This window comes from Peromyscus maniculatus, chromosome 13 (genome assembly GCF_049852395.1).
Source record: "Peromyscus maniculatus bairdii isolate BWxNUB_F1_BW_parent chromosome 13, HU_Pman_BW_mat_3.1, whole genome shotgun sequence".
Lineage (NCBI taxonomy): Eukaryota > Metazoa > Chordata > Mammalia > Rodentia > Cricetidae > Peromyscus > Peromyscus maniculatus.
The window spans coordinates 28736028-28757446 of record NC_134864.1 but is presented as its reverse complement, the minus strand read 5'-3'; the positions used below and the strand labels follow the sequence as shown (position 1 = coordinate 28757446).

At 45.4% G+C, this 21419-nt stretch overlaps 1 protein-coding gene across 11 annotated transcripts in view; it reads right to left on the bottom strand.

Moving 5' to 3' along the window:
• Positions 1 to 21419, bottom strand: part of Dlgap1 (DLG associated protein 1) — an 838155-nt gene that overhangs the window by 36279 nt on the left and 780457 nt on the right. For 9 of the 11 annotated variants that reach the window (XM_042259990.2, XM_042259993.2, XM_076549884.1 and 6 more), the window contains 2 exons: positions 18762 to 19129; positions 11285 to 11376 (listed from right to left, as the gene is read on the bottom strand). In XM_042259990.2, the coding sequence (XP_042115924.1) occupies positions 11285 to 11376; positions 18762 to 19129 (460 nt within the window). The remainder of the gene's footprint in view (positions 1 to 11284; positions 11377 to 18761; positions 19130 to 21419) is intronic. The other 2 variants (XM_042259994.2, XM_042259998.2) reach the window with 1 other exon arrangement.

Here is a 21419-nt window from a genome sequence, read left to right as displayed (position 1 = left end):
CTCATTACAGATGGCTGTGAGCCACCATGTGGTTGCTGGGAATTGAACTCAGGACCTCTGGAAGAGCAGTCAGTGCTCTTAACCTCTGAGCCATCTCTCCAGCCCGAGGTCTAGGTATCAAGCACAGTAGAAAAGGTGTGGTAGGAGAAGCAGGGAAGGGGGCTCCATAAGTGGGAGGTCAAGCAGAGCAGAGATTTTGGGTGGGGGGAGGGGAGTCAAAGTATCTCTCTGTCCCAATTCTCTTTCCACCAACATACAGGAAAAGATGCTGCCTTTCCCTTCAAGTGAGCGCTCACAGTCTAAATTCACAAAGCAGTCACAGTTAACCAAGGGGCATGGTTTGACCCTGTGCTGGATGCCTCATCCTCGGCAGGTGGAACTGCTTTGGGAGTGGTGGAAACTCCAGGAAGTGGGGTCCTGCTGGAGGTCAGGGTCATTGGGGGCATGTCACCCAAGGTATTTTTTGTTTCCTCCGTTCTCTGATTCCTTTCTGTCGAGAGCTGAAGAACCTCATCACGTGTTCACGCTATAGTGATACGCTGCCTAAGCACATGGGACCAAGAGGCCATGAGAACTGATTCCCCTGAAACCATAACACAAAATACACCTGAAGCTGTTTTCTGAGATATTTTGATCACAGCAGCACAAATAAACCAGCAGACATAAGTAATGCCAAAAACTGGTTCCAGAAGTGGGGTCACTTCCGTGACTAAAATCTGACCATGTAGTTCTACAGCCTTTGAAACTGGTTTGAAGGAAGAATTTGAAAGAGTATGGACTTGAAACCTAGAGAATCCTCACAATTATCAGAAGAAGAGTCAAACAGGCGATTCTGGTAAAAATTGAGAAGACCAGAATGTTGACAGAAATGTGGACAGTCAACATTTATATCTTGATATTTCAGATGGGAACCAAGATTCTGTTGGGAACTAGACCAGAAGTTCTTCATGGTATACTCTGGCAAAGAACTTGTCTATATTTTGTCCTTGTCCCAACTCTTTGTGGAAGCTCAGTCGACTAGTGGCTCATGCTTGTGATCCCAGTACTGAGGAGGTAGGAAGACAGTCACAAGTTCAAGTCTATTCATTAGCCACAAGTTCAGGGCTAGAGAGTAAGATCCTGCCTCAACAAAACTAAAAGTATTTGGTTTCTGAAGTCCAGTGTCATTAAAAAGAAGCCAGATGCATTTGCTCTGGGACAATAAGAGAGATGTCCTGGAGGACATTTTAGGAATTGACCAGCCCTCAGCCATGGCAGATTCAAGAGACAAAAACTGTAGTCATTTGAAAAGTTTTTCCCTTGAGAAGAGAGTGCCTCCACCATATCCTGTTTGCACAGGGCTGCCTCAGAAGTGATTTATTAGGGATTTATTTCACTATGCACAGTCGCCCAGGCACTCCAAACCCAATGTTGCCTTGCTCACAGAGAGGCTATGTGGCCTGTGAATGAAAAGGCCACAGAGGTGGGGCTGTTCAAGCCTACTGGAGCTCCATCAGGTCAACATGTTTTAGACATGGAGCTACAGGACTTAGTGTTTGCCCTGTTGGGGTTTTGCTTTGATTTCATGAATCTTTTCTGTGTTTTTCCTTAGGATATTATATATTGGAGGCATGTAACCTGCTCATCTATCTATCTATCTATCTATCTATCTATCTATCTATCTATCTATCTATCTATCTATCTATCTATCTATCTTCCTACCTACCTATCCATCCATTTATTTTTGAGACATGGTTTCTTTGTGTAGCTTTGGCTGTCCTGCAACTCGCTCTACAGACCAGGCTGGCCTTGAACTCACAGAGATCCACCTGCTTCTGCCTCCCAGTGCTGGGATTAAAGGTGTGTACCACTACAGCCCAGGTCAAGTTAACATTAAAAAAAAAATCAGATGGTGCGGTGGTGCATACCTTTAATCCCAGCACTCAGGAGGCAGAAGCAGGAAGACCTCGGTGAGTTCAAGGTCAATCTATCTACAAAGTGAGCTTCAGGACAGCCAACACTACATAGTATGACTCTGTCTCCCCCCTCACCTCCTGCCAAAACAAACAAATTTATTTATTTATTTATTAAAAATATGTATTACTTTTATTTAATGTGTATATGTGAGTGCCTGCCTGTATGTACGTGCACCATATTTGTGCCTGGTACTCTCAAAGACTGGAAGATGGTGGTGCCACATCTCCTGGAGCTGGAGTCACAGGTAAAGATGCCATGTGGGTGCCGGTGTCTTCTGCAAGAACAGCAGGTGCTCTTTACCACTGAGCTACCTCTCTGCCCTCCCTCCAAAAATTAAAGAAGCCAGTGAATGTTAGCTAGTTGGATAACCACATGAAAAAGAATAATTTTGCATCTTTACCTCATCTCATATATATAAAAAAAATTAGCTCAAAATGAACCAAAGGTTAAATTTAGATCTAAGGCTATGAGAGTCTTAGAAGAATATATACAGCCAAATCTTGACCTTGGGTTTGGTAATGATTTTTTTTTTTTTTGTTTTTTGTTTTGTTTTTTTTTTTGTTTTTCGAGACAGGGTTTCTCTGTGTAGCTTTGTGCCTTTTCCTGGAACTCACTTGGTAGCCCAGGCTGGCCTCGAACTCACAGAGATCTGCCTGCCTCTGCCTCCCGAGTGCTGGGATTAAAGGCGTGCGCCACCACCGCCCGGCGGTAATGATTTTTTTAAATTAATTATTAGTTTATTTTTATGTGCATGGGTGTTCTGTCTACATGTATGTCTGTGTACCACTTCCTTGGCTGGTGCCCAGGGAGGCCAGAAAAGGCCATTGGATCTCCTGGGACTAGCATTACAAATGGTTGTGAGCTGCAATGTCAGTGCTAAGAATTAAATCAGGGTTCTCTGGAAGAGCAACCAGTGCTCTTAATTGTAGTGTGTAGGTGTTCTAGCTATGACCTTGAAGCATCTTCTCTAGTGAGGCAGCAGGTAACTGTTACACCTGCCTATGACTTTAAAGTACATGCCCCTGGGGTGTGGCTGCTGGTGGGGGGACCCTTAAGACCTGGGATGTACTTACAAGGCTCTCTCTGTTTCCTTGTGGGACTTGGATACTGGGATGATCTCAGGCAGAAAAACAGCGTGGGACCATGCCTCACCCTTCCAGGATCCTGTAATAATTTCTCTGTTCTGTATCCTGAGGTTTTTTCCTCTAAATAATCCCTTTGCCCTTTAAGCAGACTCCATGGAATGCTAGCAATATTTTTCCCATTATCTGATGCCCCTGAGCCATCTCTCCATCCCCTTGGCAATGGTTTCTTAAGCACGATACTGAAAATATAAGCAACAAAACAAAGATACAAAGCTGGGCTTTTTCAAAATTAAAAACTCTGGTGCCTCAAATGACCCTATATAGAAAGTGGGAAGCCAGCTCATAGAATGTGAAGAAATGATACATTTTAAATTTAATAAAGATCTGTTGTGTAGAATATGCAAATAATTCTTAAAATATTGACTAACAAAAGAACGAACAACCCAATGTATATATTAAAAAAAGGCCAACAACTTGAATACTCTCCAAAGAGATATACAACTGTCCAATAGACACGTGAGAAAATAACCAACACCATTTTTCATTAGAGACATTCAAGGGAAAGCTCTAACGAGGTACCACGGTACATCCACCAAGACAGCTCAGAAGGAAAGAAAAAGGCAGTACTAGTCTCTGAACTCACGACGTAGACCAGGCTGGCCTCAAACTCACAGAGATCCTCTCGCCTCTGCCTCTGGAGTGCTGGGATCAAAGGTGTGTACTAGCTAGCAAGTTGTAGCTTTTAGTTTATAAAGATTTACTTATTTTGTATGTGTATATTACATAGATGTGGGGTGTGCATATGCCCCAGCATGCATATGGAGGCCAGAGGACCACTTATGAACCTCGGTTCTCTCTACCATAACGGTCCCAAGGATCAAACTCAAGTCTTCAGGCTCCGTAGCTGGTGCTGAGCTATCTGGTGTGAGTTCTCCACAACACAGAGAAAATTTAGGTTGGGGTGTTCTTCTGCTTTTCTTTTTTCATTTTATTATTTCATGTGTATGGGTGTTTTGCCTGCAGGTACGTCTGTGTGCCAGAGGTCTTCAGAGATCAGAAGAGGGTGTTGGATCCCCTGGGGCTGTAGTTACAGCAGTTGTGAGCTGCCCACATGAGTGCTGGGAATCGAACCCACCGCTGCCAGCAAGGCCATTGCTCTGACTTGCTGAGCTATCTCTCCAGTCCCTGCCTCTCTTAGTATTAGCTGAATTATTCAATAGTACACAATCCTTATTTAAAAGGACAGTGTAAAGAGAATACAGACACATACCGACACAGGTGGTTTTTGTTTTTCCAATTACTCTGCCGCCCATCAGTTATAAATTGCTACCACATCACTCTATCTACGGCTTTGAGTAAATCTGCATAGTCCTTTTATCAGGAAGGCGGTAATCACCTCTCTTTTTGTGTCCACTGCTGGGGTCAGAATCACCAGTGGGTCCCGTAACAAAGGGCAGTTTAAAGTCACTGGGCTAGTACAATCATTATTAGGGAAAGGGGCCCCCCTAGGCATCTCTGGCTTTCTCACCTTAGTCAACAGAAAGGATTACTTTCCCGGAGTTGTTAATTATCAGCTTGAAAAGCCTAGAAGACTTCTTAGGAATTCCTGAGAACAGCCAAAAGGATGGGACAGCCGTAGGAGGCCTTGCACCCAGGACTGAGGAGGAGGCATTGTGTGTGGTGTCTGCTGCTTTGCTAAGAACCCACCCTTCCTGTCAGCAAATTGGATCCTGTGGATCGCGCGCTGCTAGCTGGCCAGCAGAGCCGGGCAGGAACTGGCGGACAGCTGATGTTGACAAAGGTGATGAGTGGTTTAAGGGAACAGGCTCCTTGCAAAATGACTCAGGGCATTTTATACAAGCGGCCTTTGGACAGCATTCCTCGGTGCATGGTCCCTCCTGGGATGCTGCCCAGGAGAGGGGACACGGGACATCTGCTATCCACGATATTCTGAGGATGTCCTAGCTGCCTGCAGATTCTGCGGCATTCCACGCCCCTGCCTCTTCTTGGAGCCGATTTCTGCCTAGTATTATCTTGTGTATGTATCTCTTTATCCATAGCTTATGAACTGTTTAAATTCAGAACTCTGAAGTCTCCTGCTCAGTAAACAGTAGGGTCAGGTGGGTTTTTAGGCTGGTTGTTACCTAAACTGTGACCTTTCAAAAAGGCTAGGAGCCTCCTGGCCTCTTACATACTTAGTTCTTTCTTTCTTCTGGCTCTATTTTCTTCCTTTTCTCACTTTTTGTGAGGTTGCCTCTTCTTATCCATCAGTCTGTTTGGGCAAGGAAGCCTGGATTATCATCAGATATTCAGTGTGAAAACAGCTGCCTCCTCATTAACACCACATAATTGGTGTGTGTGTGTGTGTGTGTGTGTGTGTGTGTGTGTGTGTGTGTGTGTCCAGTCATCAGGAAGGAATCTCAACTGCCCAATTTTGCTTTGTAAGATGGTATCTAAATGAACTACCACCAGCCGAATTATAAAAAGGAATTGTAAGAGAAGATGAAAGCAAGCCCTTTAGTCTGGTAATGGCTTTCTTTCAGAGACTGCCATTGACATCTATGTAAAGGCTTATTTACCCCTCAGAAAGGCCAACTCCAAAGTGGCCTGTGCAGGAATATTCTAGAAGGTTAAGCACTAAAATTACTGCCAGCCCTACTAGGGGATTAATTAACTTGTTTATTCATTTAGTTGTTTGTGTTTTGAGACAGGGTCTCACTATATAGCCTTGGCTGTCCTGGAGTTCACTATTGTAGCCTAGTCTGGCTTCAATTCACAGAGATCCACCTACTTTGTCTCTAGAATGCTGGGATTCAAGGAGTACACCATCATGCCCAGCACTGTTAATAATTTTTCAAAAAAGTATTATGAAGGCTCAGCAGTTGAGAGCTCATAATACTCTGCCAGAGGACCCGATTTCCAGTTTCCAGACCCAAGTCAGATGGCTCACAACTCCAGCTCCAGATTGATGGCTCTGGTCTCTCTGTGTGTATGTGAATGCGTGCGTGTGTGTGTGTGTGTGTGTGTGTGTGTGTGTGTGTGTGTGTGTGTGCTTGGCATGTTAAGGTCAGAGGAGACAGCTCTCTCTACTTTAGGTTGGTTTCAAGGAACTCAGGTCATCAGGTTTATGTGGCAAAGTGCCTTTTCCTATCAAGGCCTATTGCCCTGCATCAGCCGACATTCTTATAGACGGATTGAGTATCAGGGTATCAATTTAGGAAGTTAGATTGCTTGACTAGGGGGGAAGTTTTGAAGAAAAATGTAAGATTGAGATGATCTTCTCTCTTTCTATTTCTTTCTTTGTTTTTCAAGACAGGGTTTCTCTGTGTAACAGTCCTGGCTGTCCTAGAACTCACTCTATAGACCAGGCTAGCCTTGAACTCACAGAGATCCGCCTGCTTCTGCCTCTGAAGTGTAGGGCTCAAAACAAGCACCACCACCTACTTGGGGACCTTTTCTTTTTAAATTACTATTTTACTTTATGTGAATGGGTGTTTGGCCTGCATGGATGTCTGTGCACCATGTGTGTCCCTGGTGCCCATAAAGGCCAGAGTAGGGCATCAGATCCCCCTGGAAATGGAGTCACAGACAATTGTGAGCTGCCATGTAGATGCTGGCAATTGAACCCGGGTCCTTCTGAAGAACAACTGGTGCTCTTTACGTCTGGAGCCTTCTCTCCAGCCCCTTTCTCTTGTTTTTGAAGAAAAGGTTATACTATTGTTTTTAAAAAAGTTTTGTATTCCTATGTGCATGTGTGTCCCACGTGGACGTCGGAGGACCACGTTTGGGGTCAGCTATTTCTTTCGATTGTGACCTCAGGCTAGATCCTCAGTTACTTTATGTACTAAGTTATCTCACCAGCCCTGTTCCCTTACAGCTGTAGTCTTTACAGCTATTCTATGTGGCACTATGCTAGCAAAAAACGAGGAGAGCATTCTAGATGCCAGGCACTGCTCTGAACGTTTTCACATGTCAAAAGACACACCCCGGGACAACCACTGACGCTGACATTACCATCCACCCTCTCTTTCACAATCAGTAAGTGTAAGTTTTGGGAAGAACGGCTTGGAGTTCATAGCAAAATTCTATAAAATGTAGAGTTCCCATGAACCCCCTCTTCATTTAGATATACAGCACCCTATTGTGATTAAATCGCTACCAATCCACAGAAATAGCTTAATGATTATAGGAATTTATTGGGGGGGGGTGTTAACTCACAATACAGGAAACTCACAATACAGGAAATAGGGATTAAGGCATGGTCCAGCGCTGTTCTCTAGAGAGCTCTGTCCTGATCTGCACCAACATGCAAGACCAAGAGGTAGCAAAAAGGGGCAAGCATTATGCATCTCAGGTCTTAAAGGGACCTGTCTCAGCCACACCCCAGGGGCAGGTCATAGGCAGGTGTGGCAGTTACTTCTTGCCACACTAGGGGCAGGGCTTTGAGGCCAAAGCTGGAGCAGCTACCCACTAGAGCACCCCTATCAAAATCTTCCACCAGAATGTTATATTTGGGGCAATTGATCCTGAGGTAAAGTTCATTTGCACATTGTTTGATTCAATTTCCTAATTATATATACATACATATATACACATATATACATATACACACACACATATATATATTGTTTGTTTGTTTGTTTGTTTGTTTGTTTGTTTTTGAGATAAGATTTCTCTGTGTAGCCCTGGCTGTCTTGGAACTAACTCTGTAGAACAGGCTGGCCTCGAACTCAAAGAGATTCGACTGCCTCTGCCTCCTGACTGTTAGGATTAAAGGTGCGCGCGCCACCGCTGCCCAGCAATTTCCTACTATTTTGTTGGAGATTTGTATGTCTATGTTCATGGGAAATATTTATCTGAAGTTTTCTTACGTTTTGGATTTGGAGAGCACGGTCTTGCTGATCTTGTGGGATGAGTTTGGGAACACTCGTGATGCTTCTATATTGTGGAAAAGATAGTAGAAAGTTTCTATAATTTACGTAAAGTGGGAGCTACAAATGAAACCCAGTTCCTCTGCAAGAGCAGGTTGCACTCTTCACTTGGAGCCATTTCATCCCTCCAGTCCCTAGGCGAAGCCTCTCTTTATCGCTGATAACATTCATTGATCTGCTGTTGCTGCTTTAACTTAACACAGCTGCTCCTGCATTCTTTCTATGAGTCTTCGAGGGTGGCTCTTTCTCCCTCTTTTTTTTTAGATTTAGTTATTTTATTTGCCCACATGTATGTCTGTGCACCATGTGTGTAGTACCCGTGGGAGTCAGAAAAGGGTGTTGGATCTAGAATTGGAATTACAGAGACTTGTGAGTTGCCATGTGGGTGCTAGGCATTGAACCTGAGTCCTGTGTAAGAGCAACAAGTGCCCTTAACCCCTGAGCATTAATTAATTAATTTGTTTATTTGCAGGGGTGGGGAGGGGAAGGGTCTCACTATCTAACCTTGGCTGGCTTAGAACTCCCTATATAGGTAGATAAGGCTGGCCTCAACTCATAGAGATCTAGCTGTCTCTAGCTCCTGAACGCTGGAATTAAAGGTCCAGACCATCAGGATATAAGCTCCCTCAAACTTGTTTACATTGGCCTTGAACTTCCCCAGTAGCACAGGCAGGCCTTTAACTTGCCATCCACATGAATCAGACCTCCAGGTAGCTGGGATTATTATTGGCCTGCGCCAAATGGCCTGGCTTAACTTTATGAGATGATTCATAGAGTATAGAAGTCCGAGTTGGTGATGATTTCTCTCCCACCTTAAACACTTAATTCCATCTATTGTCTGGCATTCTTGGCGATTATTGAATCTGTAGTTTGATGTCTGACATCACTTTGGGACAATTTCTTAGTTGTTCTTGCTTCCAATGCCATTTCTGCCCCCTTCTCCTGGTGCTGCCCTGTGTACATATATGTACATGTTATGCTTTGTAGTTGTCCTGCTGTGGTCAGATAGTCTGCTGTGTGTTCTCAACCTTTCTGTCTCCTTGCTTGTGTTTTGGAGATTGACTCAGTCTAGGAGAGAAACAGAGCCAGGCAGTGGTGGCACACACCTCTAATCCCAGTACCTGGGAGTCACACGCCTTTAATCCCAGCACTAGGAAGGAAGTGATATGGCTGGCGGAGAAAGGTATAAAAGACAAGAGGAGACAGGAACTAAAGGCTTTTCGGTTAGAAGCCCTTTCAGCTGAGGACTAAGAGGCTCTCAGTCAGAGGATTCATGGAGATCGGCTAAGGAGTTGGTGAGGTGAGAAATGGCTGTGGCTTGTTCCTTTGTCTCTCTGATCTTTTAGCATTTACCACGATATCTGGCTTGGGGTTTTTTTATTATAAGACCTATTAGATTTCATGCAACAGAAGGGCATAGCTCTCTTGTTTAAAACTTGAATATTTTTTAATTGTGTGTGTGTTTGTGTGTGTGTGCATGCTCGTGAGCTGGAGTTTCAGGCAATGGGCCAAGGGTTGTAGGTTCTGAGAACGAAAACTGGATCCCCCATGTTCTTTAATCTTAGCTCTGTGGCAACAGGACATCTGAGCCCATGGGATCATAGAATCTCATTTGTTTTATTTATTTATTTATCTATTTATTTATAGATTTATTTATCGATTTATTTTTGGTTTTTCAAGGCAGGGTTTCTCTGTGTAACAGTCCTAGGTGTCCTGGAACTCACTCCGTAGACCAGGGTAGAATCTTTTTTTTGTTTGTTTTTTTTTTTTGGTTTTTCGAGACAGGGTTTCTCTGTGTAGCTTTGCGCCTTTCCTGGAACTCACTTGGTAGCCCAGGCTGGCCTCGAACTCACAAAGATCCGCCTGCCTCTGCCTCCCGAGTGCTGGGATTAAAGGCGTGAGCCACCAACGCCCGGCGTTGTTTGTTTTTTTTTTTAAGACAGAGTTTCTCTGTGTAGTTCTGGAGCCTATCCTGGAATTCACTCTGTAGACCAGGCTGGCCTCGAATTCACAGAGATCTGCCTGCCTCTGCCTCCCAAGTGCTGGGATTAAAGGCATGCACCACCACTGCCTGGCATAGAATTTTATTTATAAAATGAAAATACTGACATTGGTAGTCTGTTCCAGCAATGGGATTTCGTGATATTATGAAATTAAATTTCCCACTTTCTGGACACTAAGATTCTACAGTAAGTTTGCTTTAAACATCAGTGTATATAAAGTTGGGCCATGTGTACTTTAAAAACATTTTTGTAATGTTTATGTGTGTGTGTGTGTGTGTGTGTGTGTGTGTGTGTGTACGTGCACCTGTACTCCCAAGCACATACCTACACACAGAAAAATACACAATTAAAATAAAATCACATGGCTGGGCATGGTGGTGCACACCTTTAATCCCAGCATTCAGAAGACAGAGGCAGACCAAACTTTGTGCATTGGAGGCCAGCTTGGTTTAGAGTTCCAGGACAGTCAGGGATACACAGTACAACTCTGTCTTAGCAACAACAACAATGTAATTGCTGTGGATATCGCTCTGTATAAATAAAATGCTGATTGGCCAGTAGCCGGGCAGGAAGTATAGGTGGGACAAGCAGAGGAGAGAATTCTGTGAACAGGAAGGCTGAGACAGAGAGATGCTGCCAACCACCGCCATGAGTACCAACATATAAGATACTGGTAAGCCACAAGCCATGTGGCAAAGTATAGATTTATAGAAATGGGTTAATTTAAGATAGAAGAACTAGATAACTAGAAGTCTGAGCCACTAGGCCAAACAGTTTAAATAATATAAGAGCCTGTGTGTTTACTTTATAAGTGGGCTACAGGACTGCTGAACTTGCCTGGAGATGGAGATACAGTTTATAAGTAATATAAGTCTCTGTGTTTACTCAGTTGGGTCTGAGCAGCTGTGGGGCTGGCGGGTGAGAGAGATTTGTCCTGACTGTCGGCCAGGCAGGACTGAAGAAAACTTCAGCTACACATAATAATAATAATAATAATAATAATAATAATAATAACAATAAATAAAACTCATATAAAATGGCTGTAAAGTTTTCTGAAGAGGGGCCTTTGGCAGTCCCCTATTTGCATCCAGGGTTCATGTGAACGTGACACTCTTCAGCTACGGTTGTGACCAAAGCTCAAACGGTGTGCTCCCCGGGATCACAGCACAGGAGGGGAACAGCTAGTGTTGACTGGCGCTTTCTAAGCACCCCCTAACCTAGTGGAAGGAAGTGCAGGTTTGTCATGGGATGAGCACGTTCACCACCCTGGCCGACCTCCAGACAGGAAGGACAAAAGCTGTGGACTCACCACTTCTCTTCCTCCACTTGGACTCCCACGGACTGGAACTTACTGGGCGCCTTATTCTCCCCCGTTTTCTCGGGCTCTTCAGCATCATCCACCTGAAGAAATCATCAAGCAAACAGAGTTGATCCTTTTCCAGGGCCTCACTTGAGAAACAAACGTGCGCTCATCTCAGGCATCTGTGATATGATGGGGATGTTCTGTGATTTATAACCTCACTGATTTGTATTTGTGTATTTGATACCAGCAATTACGACATTATTAGCATGCTCTCTGAGTTTGCTAAGATTTTCTAAAAAGTGTGTGTGTGTGTATATGTGCGCGCATGTGCAAGTGCCTGGGGAGGCCAGAAGAGGGCGATAGATCCTCTGAAACTGGAGTTACAGGCAGTTGTGAGCCACTAGGTCGGTGCTGGAACTGAACCCTGATCCTCTGCCAAAGCAACAAGTGCTCTTACCACGGAGCCATCTCTCCAGCCCCCAACTCTGCTGATTTTAATAAACTGCAGCTTCACTGACTTCCAAAGCTGACAAACATCTACAATCCCTCCACAGACTTAACAAGCATAGTCACTGTAAGGTAAAAGGGCCAGCCAAAGAAACCCACCCTGGTCCTGAAACCAGAGCCAAAGAAACACACTTTGGTCCTGGAACCAGAGCCAACCCTGCCCCTTGACCAACTGAACCCTAAACCAAACAATTCCCGAGCAGGAAAACCAACCAATCCCTGAGAAGAAATCTTCGCCTTGGAAAAACTCTGTCCCTAAGAAGCCCCATAAAAGCACCTCTGCCTGTGGGCTGTCTGTCCTTCTCCATCCTGGCAGAGGCAGCCACTTTTCAGGATTTCTCCTTCCCAAATAAACATATATATTTTTTTCCAGACAGGGTTTCTCTGTGTATCTTTGGTGCCTGTCCTGGATCTCGCTCTGTAAACCAGGCTGGCCTCGAACTCACAGAGATCCGCCTGGCTCTGCCTCCTGAGTGCTGGGATTAAAGGCGTGTCCCACCACTGCCCAGCTGTAAATCTCTTTCTTAAAAGAATTTTGGGTGGTGGAGATCTTCCTTTGCCAGCCGGTAGCAGAATCTGGTAGCAGAATCTTTGCTGAGATATTCCCTTAGGGGGTGCTGAGCAAGAATAAGAAGTAACAACTTGTCACGGGAGCCGGAAGAGATTGCTACATTTCTGCAGGGGTTTCCCCTTGAGCAGAGTGAAGCAGAAGCGGATACCTGTGCTGGGACGTTCCCTTAGGGGAACAGAACAGAAGAAGAATCAAATACCTCTGCCGGGGAAACTCCCTTAGGCGGTGGAGCAGAGCTCAGCTGTAAAAGGTCTCTCTTGGAGAGGAGCAGGATTGCTACATCCTGCAGGGAGACCATCTCCCCACACCCCAGCTTCAGGTATAGCCTGACTTCCCCACAAATCAGGATATCTTCCTCCTCACAGCTGTAGGTATCCAGGATACCTTCCTTCACAGCTGTAGGTATCCAGGATACCTTCCTTCACAGCTGTAACTTTTGCCATCACTCACTGGTATCCACAGGAACTGGTTCTAAGATCACCATAGATATCCACATCCAAGAACGCTCAGATCTCTTACATGAGATGGCGCAGTACCTGCCTACTACGACACCCATCCGGCCTGTATGTTGCCATATCCAGAGCATTTCTACTTAATACTATTTACATGATGTGCAGAGTTGCATACTGTATAGAATAATGAAAGGGCATTGTCTGCACAGGTTCAATACAGGTCCAATTTTCTAAAGATTTATACTCATTTACGTGAGTCTGTGTGTGTGTGTGTGTGTGTGTGTGTGTGTGTGTGTGTGTGTGTGTGATGTGTGCTGCTCCTCACGGGAGCCAGAAGATGGTGTTGAATCTGCTGGGGCTTGTGTTAGAGGCAGCTATGAGCCATTCCCCCACTGGGAGTGCTGGGAACCAAACCCAGGTCCTCTGGAAGAGGAGCAAGTTCTCTGAACTACTGAGCTATCTCCCCCGACCCCAGGGGCAGGTTGATCGAGTCTGTGTATACCAAACACACGGATCTAGAGGGGTAACTGTAATTTCTTGTGAGTACCCTATTAGAAGAGAGTGTCACAAACAAATATGTTCTTGGAAGTTCTAAATTGGCAGTGAAGATACAAAAGGGGGGTGGAGATGTACCTCAGTTGGCAGACTGCTTGCCTAGCACGTGTGTAGCCCTGGGTTGGATCCTTAGCATCACATCAGCTGGGTGTGGTGGTGTACATCTGTAATCCCAGCACTTGGGGAGTAGAGGTGGGAGGACCAGAAGTTTAATTTATAGAGCAAGTTGGAGGGCAACTGATGTGACCTGACACCCTATCTCACCCTACATTGAAGACATAGTAAATGAAAAAGGGTGGGCTGCCGGGCAGTGGTGGCCCACGCCTTTAATCCCAGCATTGGGGAGGCAGAGACAGGTGGATCTCTGTGAGTTCGAGGCCAGCCTGGTCTACAGAGTGAGATTCAAGGTTACACAGAGAAACCCTGTCCTGAAAAAAAAAAAAATAAAAAATAAAGAGAGCAAAGGTGGGCTGATGAGATGACTCAGCAGATAAAACCACATGCTCTGAAGCCTGACAACTGGAATTCAATCTCTAGACAGAGAGAACCGGCTCCCTCCCACAGCTTGTCCTGACTTCCACAAGCAAGCCATGGCACAAGTAAAGGCCCCCCCCCCCATATACACACACACACACATGCACACATGTGCACACACACATACAATAAATAAGCAAATGTAATAAAAGAAGAAAATTTAAAGCCAAGTATAGACTATTGTAAGGTACATGCTAAATATCAGGGCAAAACATAAGGAGTAAGTAAAACATGTATTTGCTAGAATATTCACAAAGTATCAGTATATGCAAATATTGAGCGTGTTGAATGCTCTCCAAAAGAGAACTGATCGGCTATTGATCACAATGTGTAGAGGAGTCTTGTCATAATAGTTGGGGCTGGGTGGGTGCTGGAGAGAGAGCTCTGAGGTTAGGAGCACTTTCTGCTCTGGCAGGGGATCCATGCACATGGCGGCTCACAACTATCTGTAACGCCAGTTCCAAGGGATCCAGTGTCCTCTTTTTTTTTTTTAACCTCTGCAAACTCCTGCATGCATGTGGTGCACAGACATGCACTCAGGCAGAGTCACATGCAGACGCACATAAAGTAAGTAAACAAAATCTAAACAATGTTTCTAAACAAAGACAGATTAGCTATTGAAACGAATATAAAACGAAGAAGGAAAAAGAAAGAACGAAAACATTGAGGAAATTAGAGCAAGCTATCATTCCATGGCACTAATTGAGTGCCAGATAGACAGGCAGATATTTGAATCACCATAGCGAAGTGTGTGTAACATAAACTTTCCCACTGTAACCATGGCGATGTGCATGGTTGAGTGGCACTGAGCTGTGCGGTCACCACCAACAGCCACGGCAGCATTGTTCAGCATCCCAGAGACCTGTGTCCGCTCAACAAGCACTCCCGCGGGAATCTAGAGTGTGTATGTCTGTGGTATGGGGCGAGGTGGGGTGCCCGCAAGGGTATTCCCCTGGAGTTTGGAGGACAACTCTCAGGAGTTGGTTCTCAGCTTCTGTCATGGGCTCTGGGACTCCAGCTCAGATGGTCAGGCTTGTACGGCAAGAGCCTTTACCCTCTGAGCCATCTCGTGGGCCTGGAATTTAGAGTTTAAAAAAACCCATTCTTGATTTGGCCGGGCGGTGGTGGCGTGCGCCTTTAATCCCAGCACTCAGGCGGCAGAGCCAGGCGGATCTCTGTGAGTTTGAGGCCAGCCTGGGCTACCAAGTGAGTTCCAGGAAAGGCACAAAGGTACACAGAGAAACCCTGTCTCAAAAAACCAAAAAACAAACAAACAGCAACAACAAAACCATTCTTGGGTGAGCAAGATGGCTCACTGGGAAAAGGCACGCTGCCAAGCCTGTCAAGCTGAATCAGACCCTGGGGCCCACATAATGCAAGGAGAGAGCCCATTCTTGTAAGTTCTTTTCTGACTTCTACATGTATGCCATGGCGCATATTCCCCCTTCTCCTCGTGTGTGTGTGTGTGTGTGTGTGTGTGTGTGTGTGTGTGTGTGTGTGTGTATGTATGTATATATGTATATATATATTAAAAAATTCATTTTTATTTTATGTGCACTGGTGTCTTGCCTGCATGTATGTCTGTGTGAGAGTGTTAGGTCCCCTAGAATTGGAGTTACAGACAGTTGTGAGCCGCCACGTGGGTGATGGGAAATGAACCAGGTCCTCTGGAAGAACAGCCATCTTAACCCCTGAGCCATCTCTCCAGCCACCACCGTCCTCCACTCCTCTTCTGCACACACAATAAATAAATTAAAAATCTTCGCTCTTTCCTAGTGCTGGTGATGTATGCCTGTAATCTCATCATTTGATAGGTAAAGGCAGGAGGGTTACATCCCTTAGTGATGGAAGGGAAATTTAACTCCCAGCGGGAACCGGGGAATGTGGGCAGGGGGCTGGCTTGCACTCTTGACTCCTACACTGTTATCTGCTCCCAAGATTCAGTGCGGCAAGCTCTTTGGGAGACCCGACTGCTGGCGCCATGGTAACCCAGAGGTTAGAGGAGGGCACCTGACTCCCCTCGATGAGGGAAGGATTAATTGTACGTTAAAGGTGACCTTGGCAGAATGGTCCGTGAAAATACAACAGTAGAGTGAAAATTTGGCCATGCCTGGCTTTCGGATGTGCCAAGGGTGGGTTCAGTGTGTCTACAACTCATGGTCTGCTTTGTAGAGGAATGACTACCCAACAGACACCTGCAGACAGCACCACGGACACGAATGTGTCTTAGGGTCACCCAGACGAGTGTGAAAGACAAAGGACGGGCTGGCGAGATGGCTCAGTGGGTAACACACCTACTGCTAAGCCTCATGACTTGAGTTTGATGCCCAGGACCCGCACGGTAGAAGGAGAGAGTCAAGTCCTGAAAATTGACCTCTGACCTCCACATGTGTGCATGCGCACACAATAAATAAAATGTGATTAAAAAAAGAAAACAAACAAACAAAAAAAAAACCAGAGCCAGATCAGATGGGTGTTAGTTTAGAACACTTACAACACAGTCAAACATTTCCATGATATTTCCCCTGCGGAGCATGAGTTGGGGAAAAAAGGAAAGAGAGCAAAGAACTGAGAAGTCTCTGAGCTGGCTGGGTATTTTCATGAAACGCATGATTAAATACCCAACAATGACCCTGAGACGGACCACATTCCTTCCTTGTGATGCTGGGTGAGTTGTTGCTTTCCACATTAGCAGTTGCTTTGCCCTCGGTCTCCTAGGTCTGTGAGTGACGAATCACACTTTGTTCTCAAATGGTACTTCAGCAGGGTCAGGCAGCAGGCGACCTGATGATGACCTCCGCGGCACTTGGATAGGCTCTCCACTGCAAATTTTGGTATCGTGTGTGTGTGTGTGTGTGTGTGTGTGTGTGTGTGTGTGTGTGTGTGTGTGTGTAGTGTGTACGTGCATGTGTGTGAGTATAAATGTCTGTATTGTGTGTGAGTGTTTGTACATGTGGGTGAATATGTGTGTGTATGTAGGTATTATGTGAATGTGTGTGAATGTGTGTGCATGTGAGTATGTGTATATATGTGAGTGTGTGTGCGTGCATGTGGGTGAGTATGTGTGTGTAGGTATTATGTGAATGTGTGTGTGTGCATGTATGTGTATGTAATATGTGAGTGTGTGTGAGTGCATGTGGGTATGTGAGTGTATATATAGTGAGTGTGTATGTGTGTGTGTGTGAGAGAGAGAGGGGTGGGGAGAATGTCTGTGAGCATGGGCATGTGTGTATCCTAACACTCCACTGGAGGTGAGGGGACACATTGCAGGTGTTGGGTCCTCCCCCCACCAGTGGATTCTAATGACTGAACTCACACTGTCAGGCTTGGCAGAAAGCACCTGGACACACTCAGTTATCTCGCCCCACACTCTTTTGAATAGAAGACACCAAGGAAACAATGCCTTCCAGACACAACAGACCTGGCGCACATAGGAACTCGCTGTTCGCAGGGCCTGCCTGCATGGTTCTGGGCCTGATGGGGGGCCAGTGCTGAGAGGTGCCCAGAAGCTAGCTCAGTGGACAACCGCTGGCAAAGGAAAAATTCACTTTCCTCAGTGGCGTCTCGCTGGGTATACAAACCACACCTAAGCCCAGGCCCCAAGCCCAGCACTAAACTAACTTCACTGGGGGTTTTGGAGGTTTTTGTCCGTAACACTTTATCTAGGATTTTCTTCTTTTTTAAACCTTACATGTGATGTTTTCTGATTTTGTGTCCTGTGTGGGAGCTCAGTGTGTGTGATGTGTGTGTGTATTTACATCTGTATATACTTCTTGTACTTTTCTTTGGCTCTTGTTTTTTTTTTCAGTTTGTTTTGTCCTGTTCCGGTTTGTTTATTTCTACTTTATTTATTTTTATGTGCTTGTCTGTTTTCTACTGGGAGAGAAAAAGGCAAGTGGATTTGGGCAGGGAGACAGGGAGGATCTAGGAGGAGTTGGGTGAGGGGAAACCATGATCAGAACATAGTTTGGAAAAAAAAACAAGAACTACTTTCAATGAAAAAAGAGATTTATTTATTCTTATTATATATGTATGGGTGTTTGCCTGCCTGTACGTGTGTGTGCACCGTGTGAATGACTGGCCCCTGAGGAGGCCAGAAGGGAGCACTGGATTCCCAGGAGCTGGAATTATAGCTGGTTGTGAGTCACCATCTAGATGCTGAAAACCAAACCCAGGTCCTCCACAAAAGCAGCAAGTGTGTGTAGCCAGGGACACATCTCTCCAGCTCCTGAACTCTATTTGAGAATGTACATGAGATGAAAGGTTACTTTAAGTTAGCTTATAAATAAGTAGTGGCAGCTATAATTCTGGGTTTGTTTGTTTGTTTGTTTTTTTGTATTTTGGTTTGTTTATTTTATTTTATTTTATTTTTTTGGTTTTTTGAGACAGGGTTTCTCTGTGTAGCTTTGCGCCTTTCCTGGAACTTGCTTTGGAGACCAGGCTGGCCTCGAACTCACAGAGATCTGCCTGGCTTTGCCTCCGGAGTGCTGGGATTAAAGGCGTGCAACACCACCGCCTGGCAACTTTGATCCCATTTAACAATGTAAAAAAAAAAAAAAATCCAGCACTAATAATTTGAAATTCTTGCCCTACGCATAGCTATCTCATTTCCAAAGGGAAAATGGTGATCTGGAAAAAACAAAAATAAAAACAAAACAAAACACACACACACATACACTCTCTCTCTCTCTTTCTCTCTCTCTCTCTTACACACACGCACACACACACAGACACAGATACAGACATACAGACATACACACACACACACACACACACACACACACACACACACACACACGAAACACAGGAAGAGTCATACTTCTTAGTAGCTGGGTTGTGTTTCAAGGGTACAGGGAGCCGTTACCTGTATCCCAATAGACAGGCATCGGTTTTTCTTAAAGTCTTTCTTCCTGTCCTCAGTGGTGACAGTGGTTATGGTGGTGGTGGTGGTGACAGCAGCATTATTGCCCATGTGTTGACTTGCTGGGCCGTGGATCTGGGCATTTGCGGCCTCGATGGCAGCTGTCAGAGCCTTCATACTGTCCAGACTTTCGGTGGAGTTGCTGAGGCCAGACTGGCTGATCATGTCTCCACGCTGGCCTTGTCCGTCCATGTAGGCATCCTGCGCAGACTCTGTGCTGCTCTGGGCTGTGATAGAAATGAAAGGTTTCGTGGTAGTTCTGGGTGGGACTGGAGGTGGTGTCTTCTTATATGTTGTAATGCAAGATGACACTGAAAGACAGCGAGAACAGAGACACTGTGACTTCTGTAGGGGCTTCGGCATCGGATAGCGTCAGTGACGGCCATTTGGAGATTGGGGCACACGGAACACTCTCAGACACTGAACATGAAAACAAGTCCATGGGCAGAGTTAACTGAGGTCTTTGCTGGGGTCGGGGGAGGTCATAGAGGTACTGCCCGGGGGGGGGGGGGGTGTCACACACCACAAAAGCGAGAGAGGGAAAGACTGGAACGCACCCACCTCTGAAAGGGAAGTTATCAATTGACATGAACTAGGTAGAATTGGTCAACTGCAGAAACTCTCGGGTAGCAAGGGAGAAAGTGAGAGGAAGCTCAGACCAGTACCTACAGCTAATGCCAAACAAAGCAGCCTGTTAAGAGATGCATCTGGTGGCTGGTAATTAACAAAGAAAGGAGAGGTTGTGAGCGTGTGCAGGCTGATCCTAGTGAACGTGACAAGCTTGGGCCACGTCAGCCCCCGTAGCGCCCAGAATACACCTGCCAACACTGAGTTCCTCCCCGCCTCTTAATGCCTTTTTTTTTTTTTTCATCCTCTACGGTTCTGGGTTCTGTCTGTTTTCCTACCTATCTGCCTCCCCTGCCCTGCCCCTCCCAGCCTTGTTTTCTTTTTTTCGGATAGGTGCTCACTTTATAAACTTCTGTTCAGAAACTTTGTTTGCTGGGCACAACAACTCACTAAGTGGAACCCCCGACTCCTTCCCCAACACACACAATATCCCTTTGTTTACAAATCGACTCTGAGCGTCTGAGGGTGTCTTTAATGCCACTCCTAGAACTGCCAAGCTAAGCCTTCCTTTAGGGCGACTTCATCAAGTCAAAGTGTCTGAATGCGGTCCCCCTAGGCTGCTGTTTGCCCAGGTCCTCTCTGAGGCTCCAGCGGAAGCAGCCCCCAGCCTCCTCTCCTCACATCTGGCCACAGTTTTCAGCATCCTGGAGAGCGGTGGCTGCTTCTCAGCTTTCCATCTGTGGCGCACGATTCAGAAAAAGGCAGCTATAAAAAAAAAAAAAAAAAAAAAAAAAAAAAAAAAAAGTCCAAACAGGACCTTCTGTGAGTAAAGAGCAAGTCCTGTGCTGTTGTTTTCTGAACTCTGTTCCCACCGTCTCTCCATTCTCCTTCCATACTTCCCCATGTACACATGGCTGGTGCCCCTGTGGTTAGAGCAAACTCACACAACTCCAACTTGTTGCCTTGGGTCCTCACTACCACTTGGATTATCTCACCTAGTAAAATACTTCTGTATTGCCCATGCTTCCCCAGGCCACTGGGGGATAAAATATAAATAAATAAATAAATAAATAAATAAATAAATAAATAAATAAAAAATCCTATGCTGAATCATAAACAAGAGGGTCCTATTCTGCCGTCCTCTCTCTGATGCCTGTGACTGGAGTAATTTCCTTAACCGTAAAAGAAAGAGTAACAACAGCAATGATGTTTCCCCCAGGGATCGCCTGAGAAGCAAAGGAAGAAACCATGCATTGTCATGTTACAGTATCACATGCTCAGGAAGAGGATGTGAGTAAATAATATGACGGGGTCTCCTTAGTTATGCGGTCAGATGATCAGCAAATCCTACACGAAACCTTCCACATACGCTCACTGCCGGGATCTCCTTAGGATTTGAACAGTGAATGATAAGCAATTCAGTTCAACTTCTTTTTTTTTTTTTTTTGCTAATGCTCCTGAGAAATAAGTCCAGTAGTAGAAGATCCCACTGGAAGAAGTCCCCAGTGCCTTCAGGGTCAGAGCAAGAGCCTATCTAGACTCGGGTTCAGTCATGTTTAAGTCATGTAAACCTGGAGGGGACCGCTATATCGTCTCACTCTACTCCTTACCGCTGTGATGCTGCCTCCTGCCTCCCACAAAGAGGTCAAGGTAGCAGCTGGGTTTGTGACACCACTGTCTCAGTCATCCATCTGAAGGCCCAGAGAGGTTCAAGATGGGCGAGCGCCATAATTAGGCTATCCACTCCCCCTGAACCTAATGACATCAGATCAGGACATGACTTCTAAGGCAAGTGTCTACTATGTGAACTCACTATTTCACTCAGAGTCTATTCTCGGGACATTCAGCCCACTCATTTTCCAAAGAAACTGAATGATGCTTCCAGGCACACAGTGTCTGCTCTCCTAGGTTATTTATTTACCGTGTCCTCTGAACTTTTCTGCCTTCTCCTTGTTACGTCGATCGTCAAGCTGTCACTACTAAAATGTTCTCTAAGTAACACAAAAACCCCAGACTGGTGCAGAAGAAAAATCA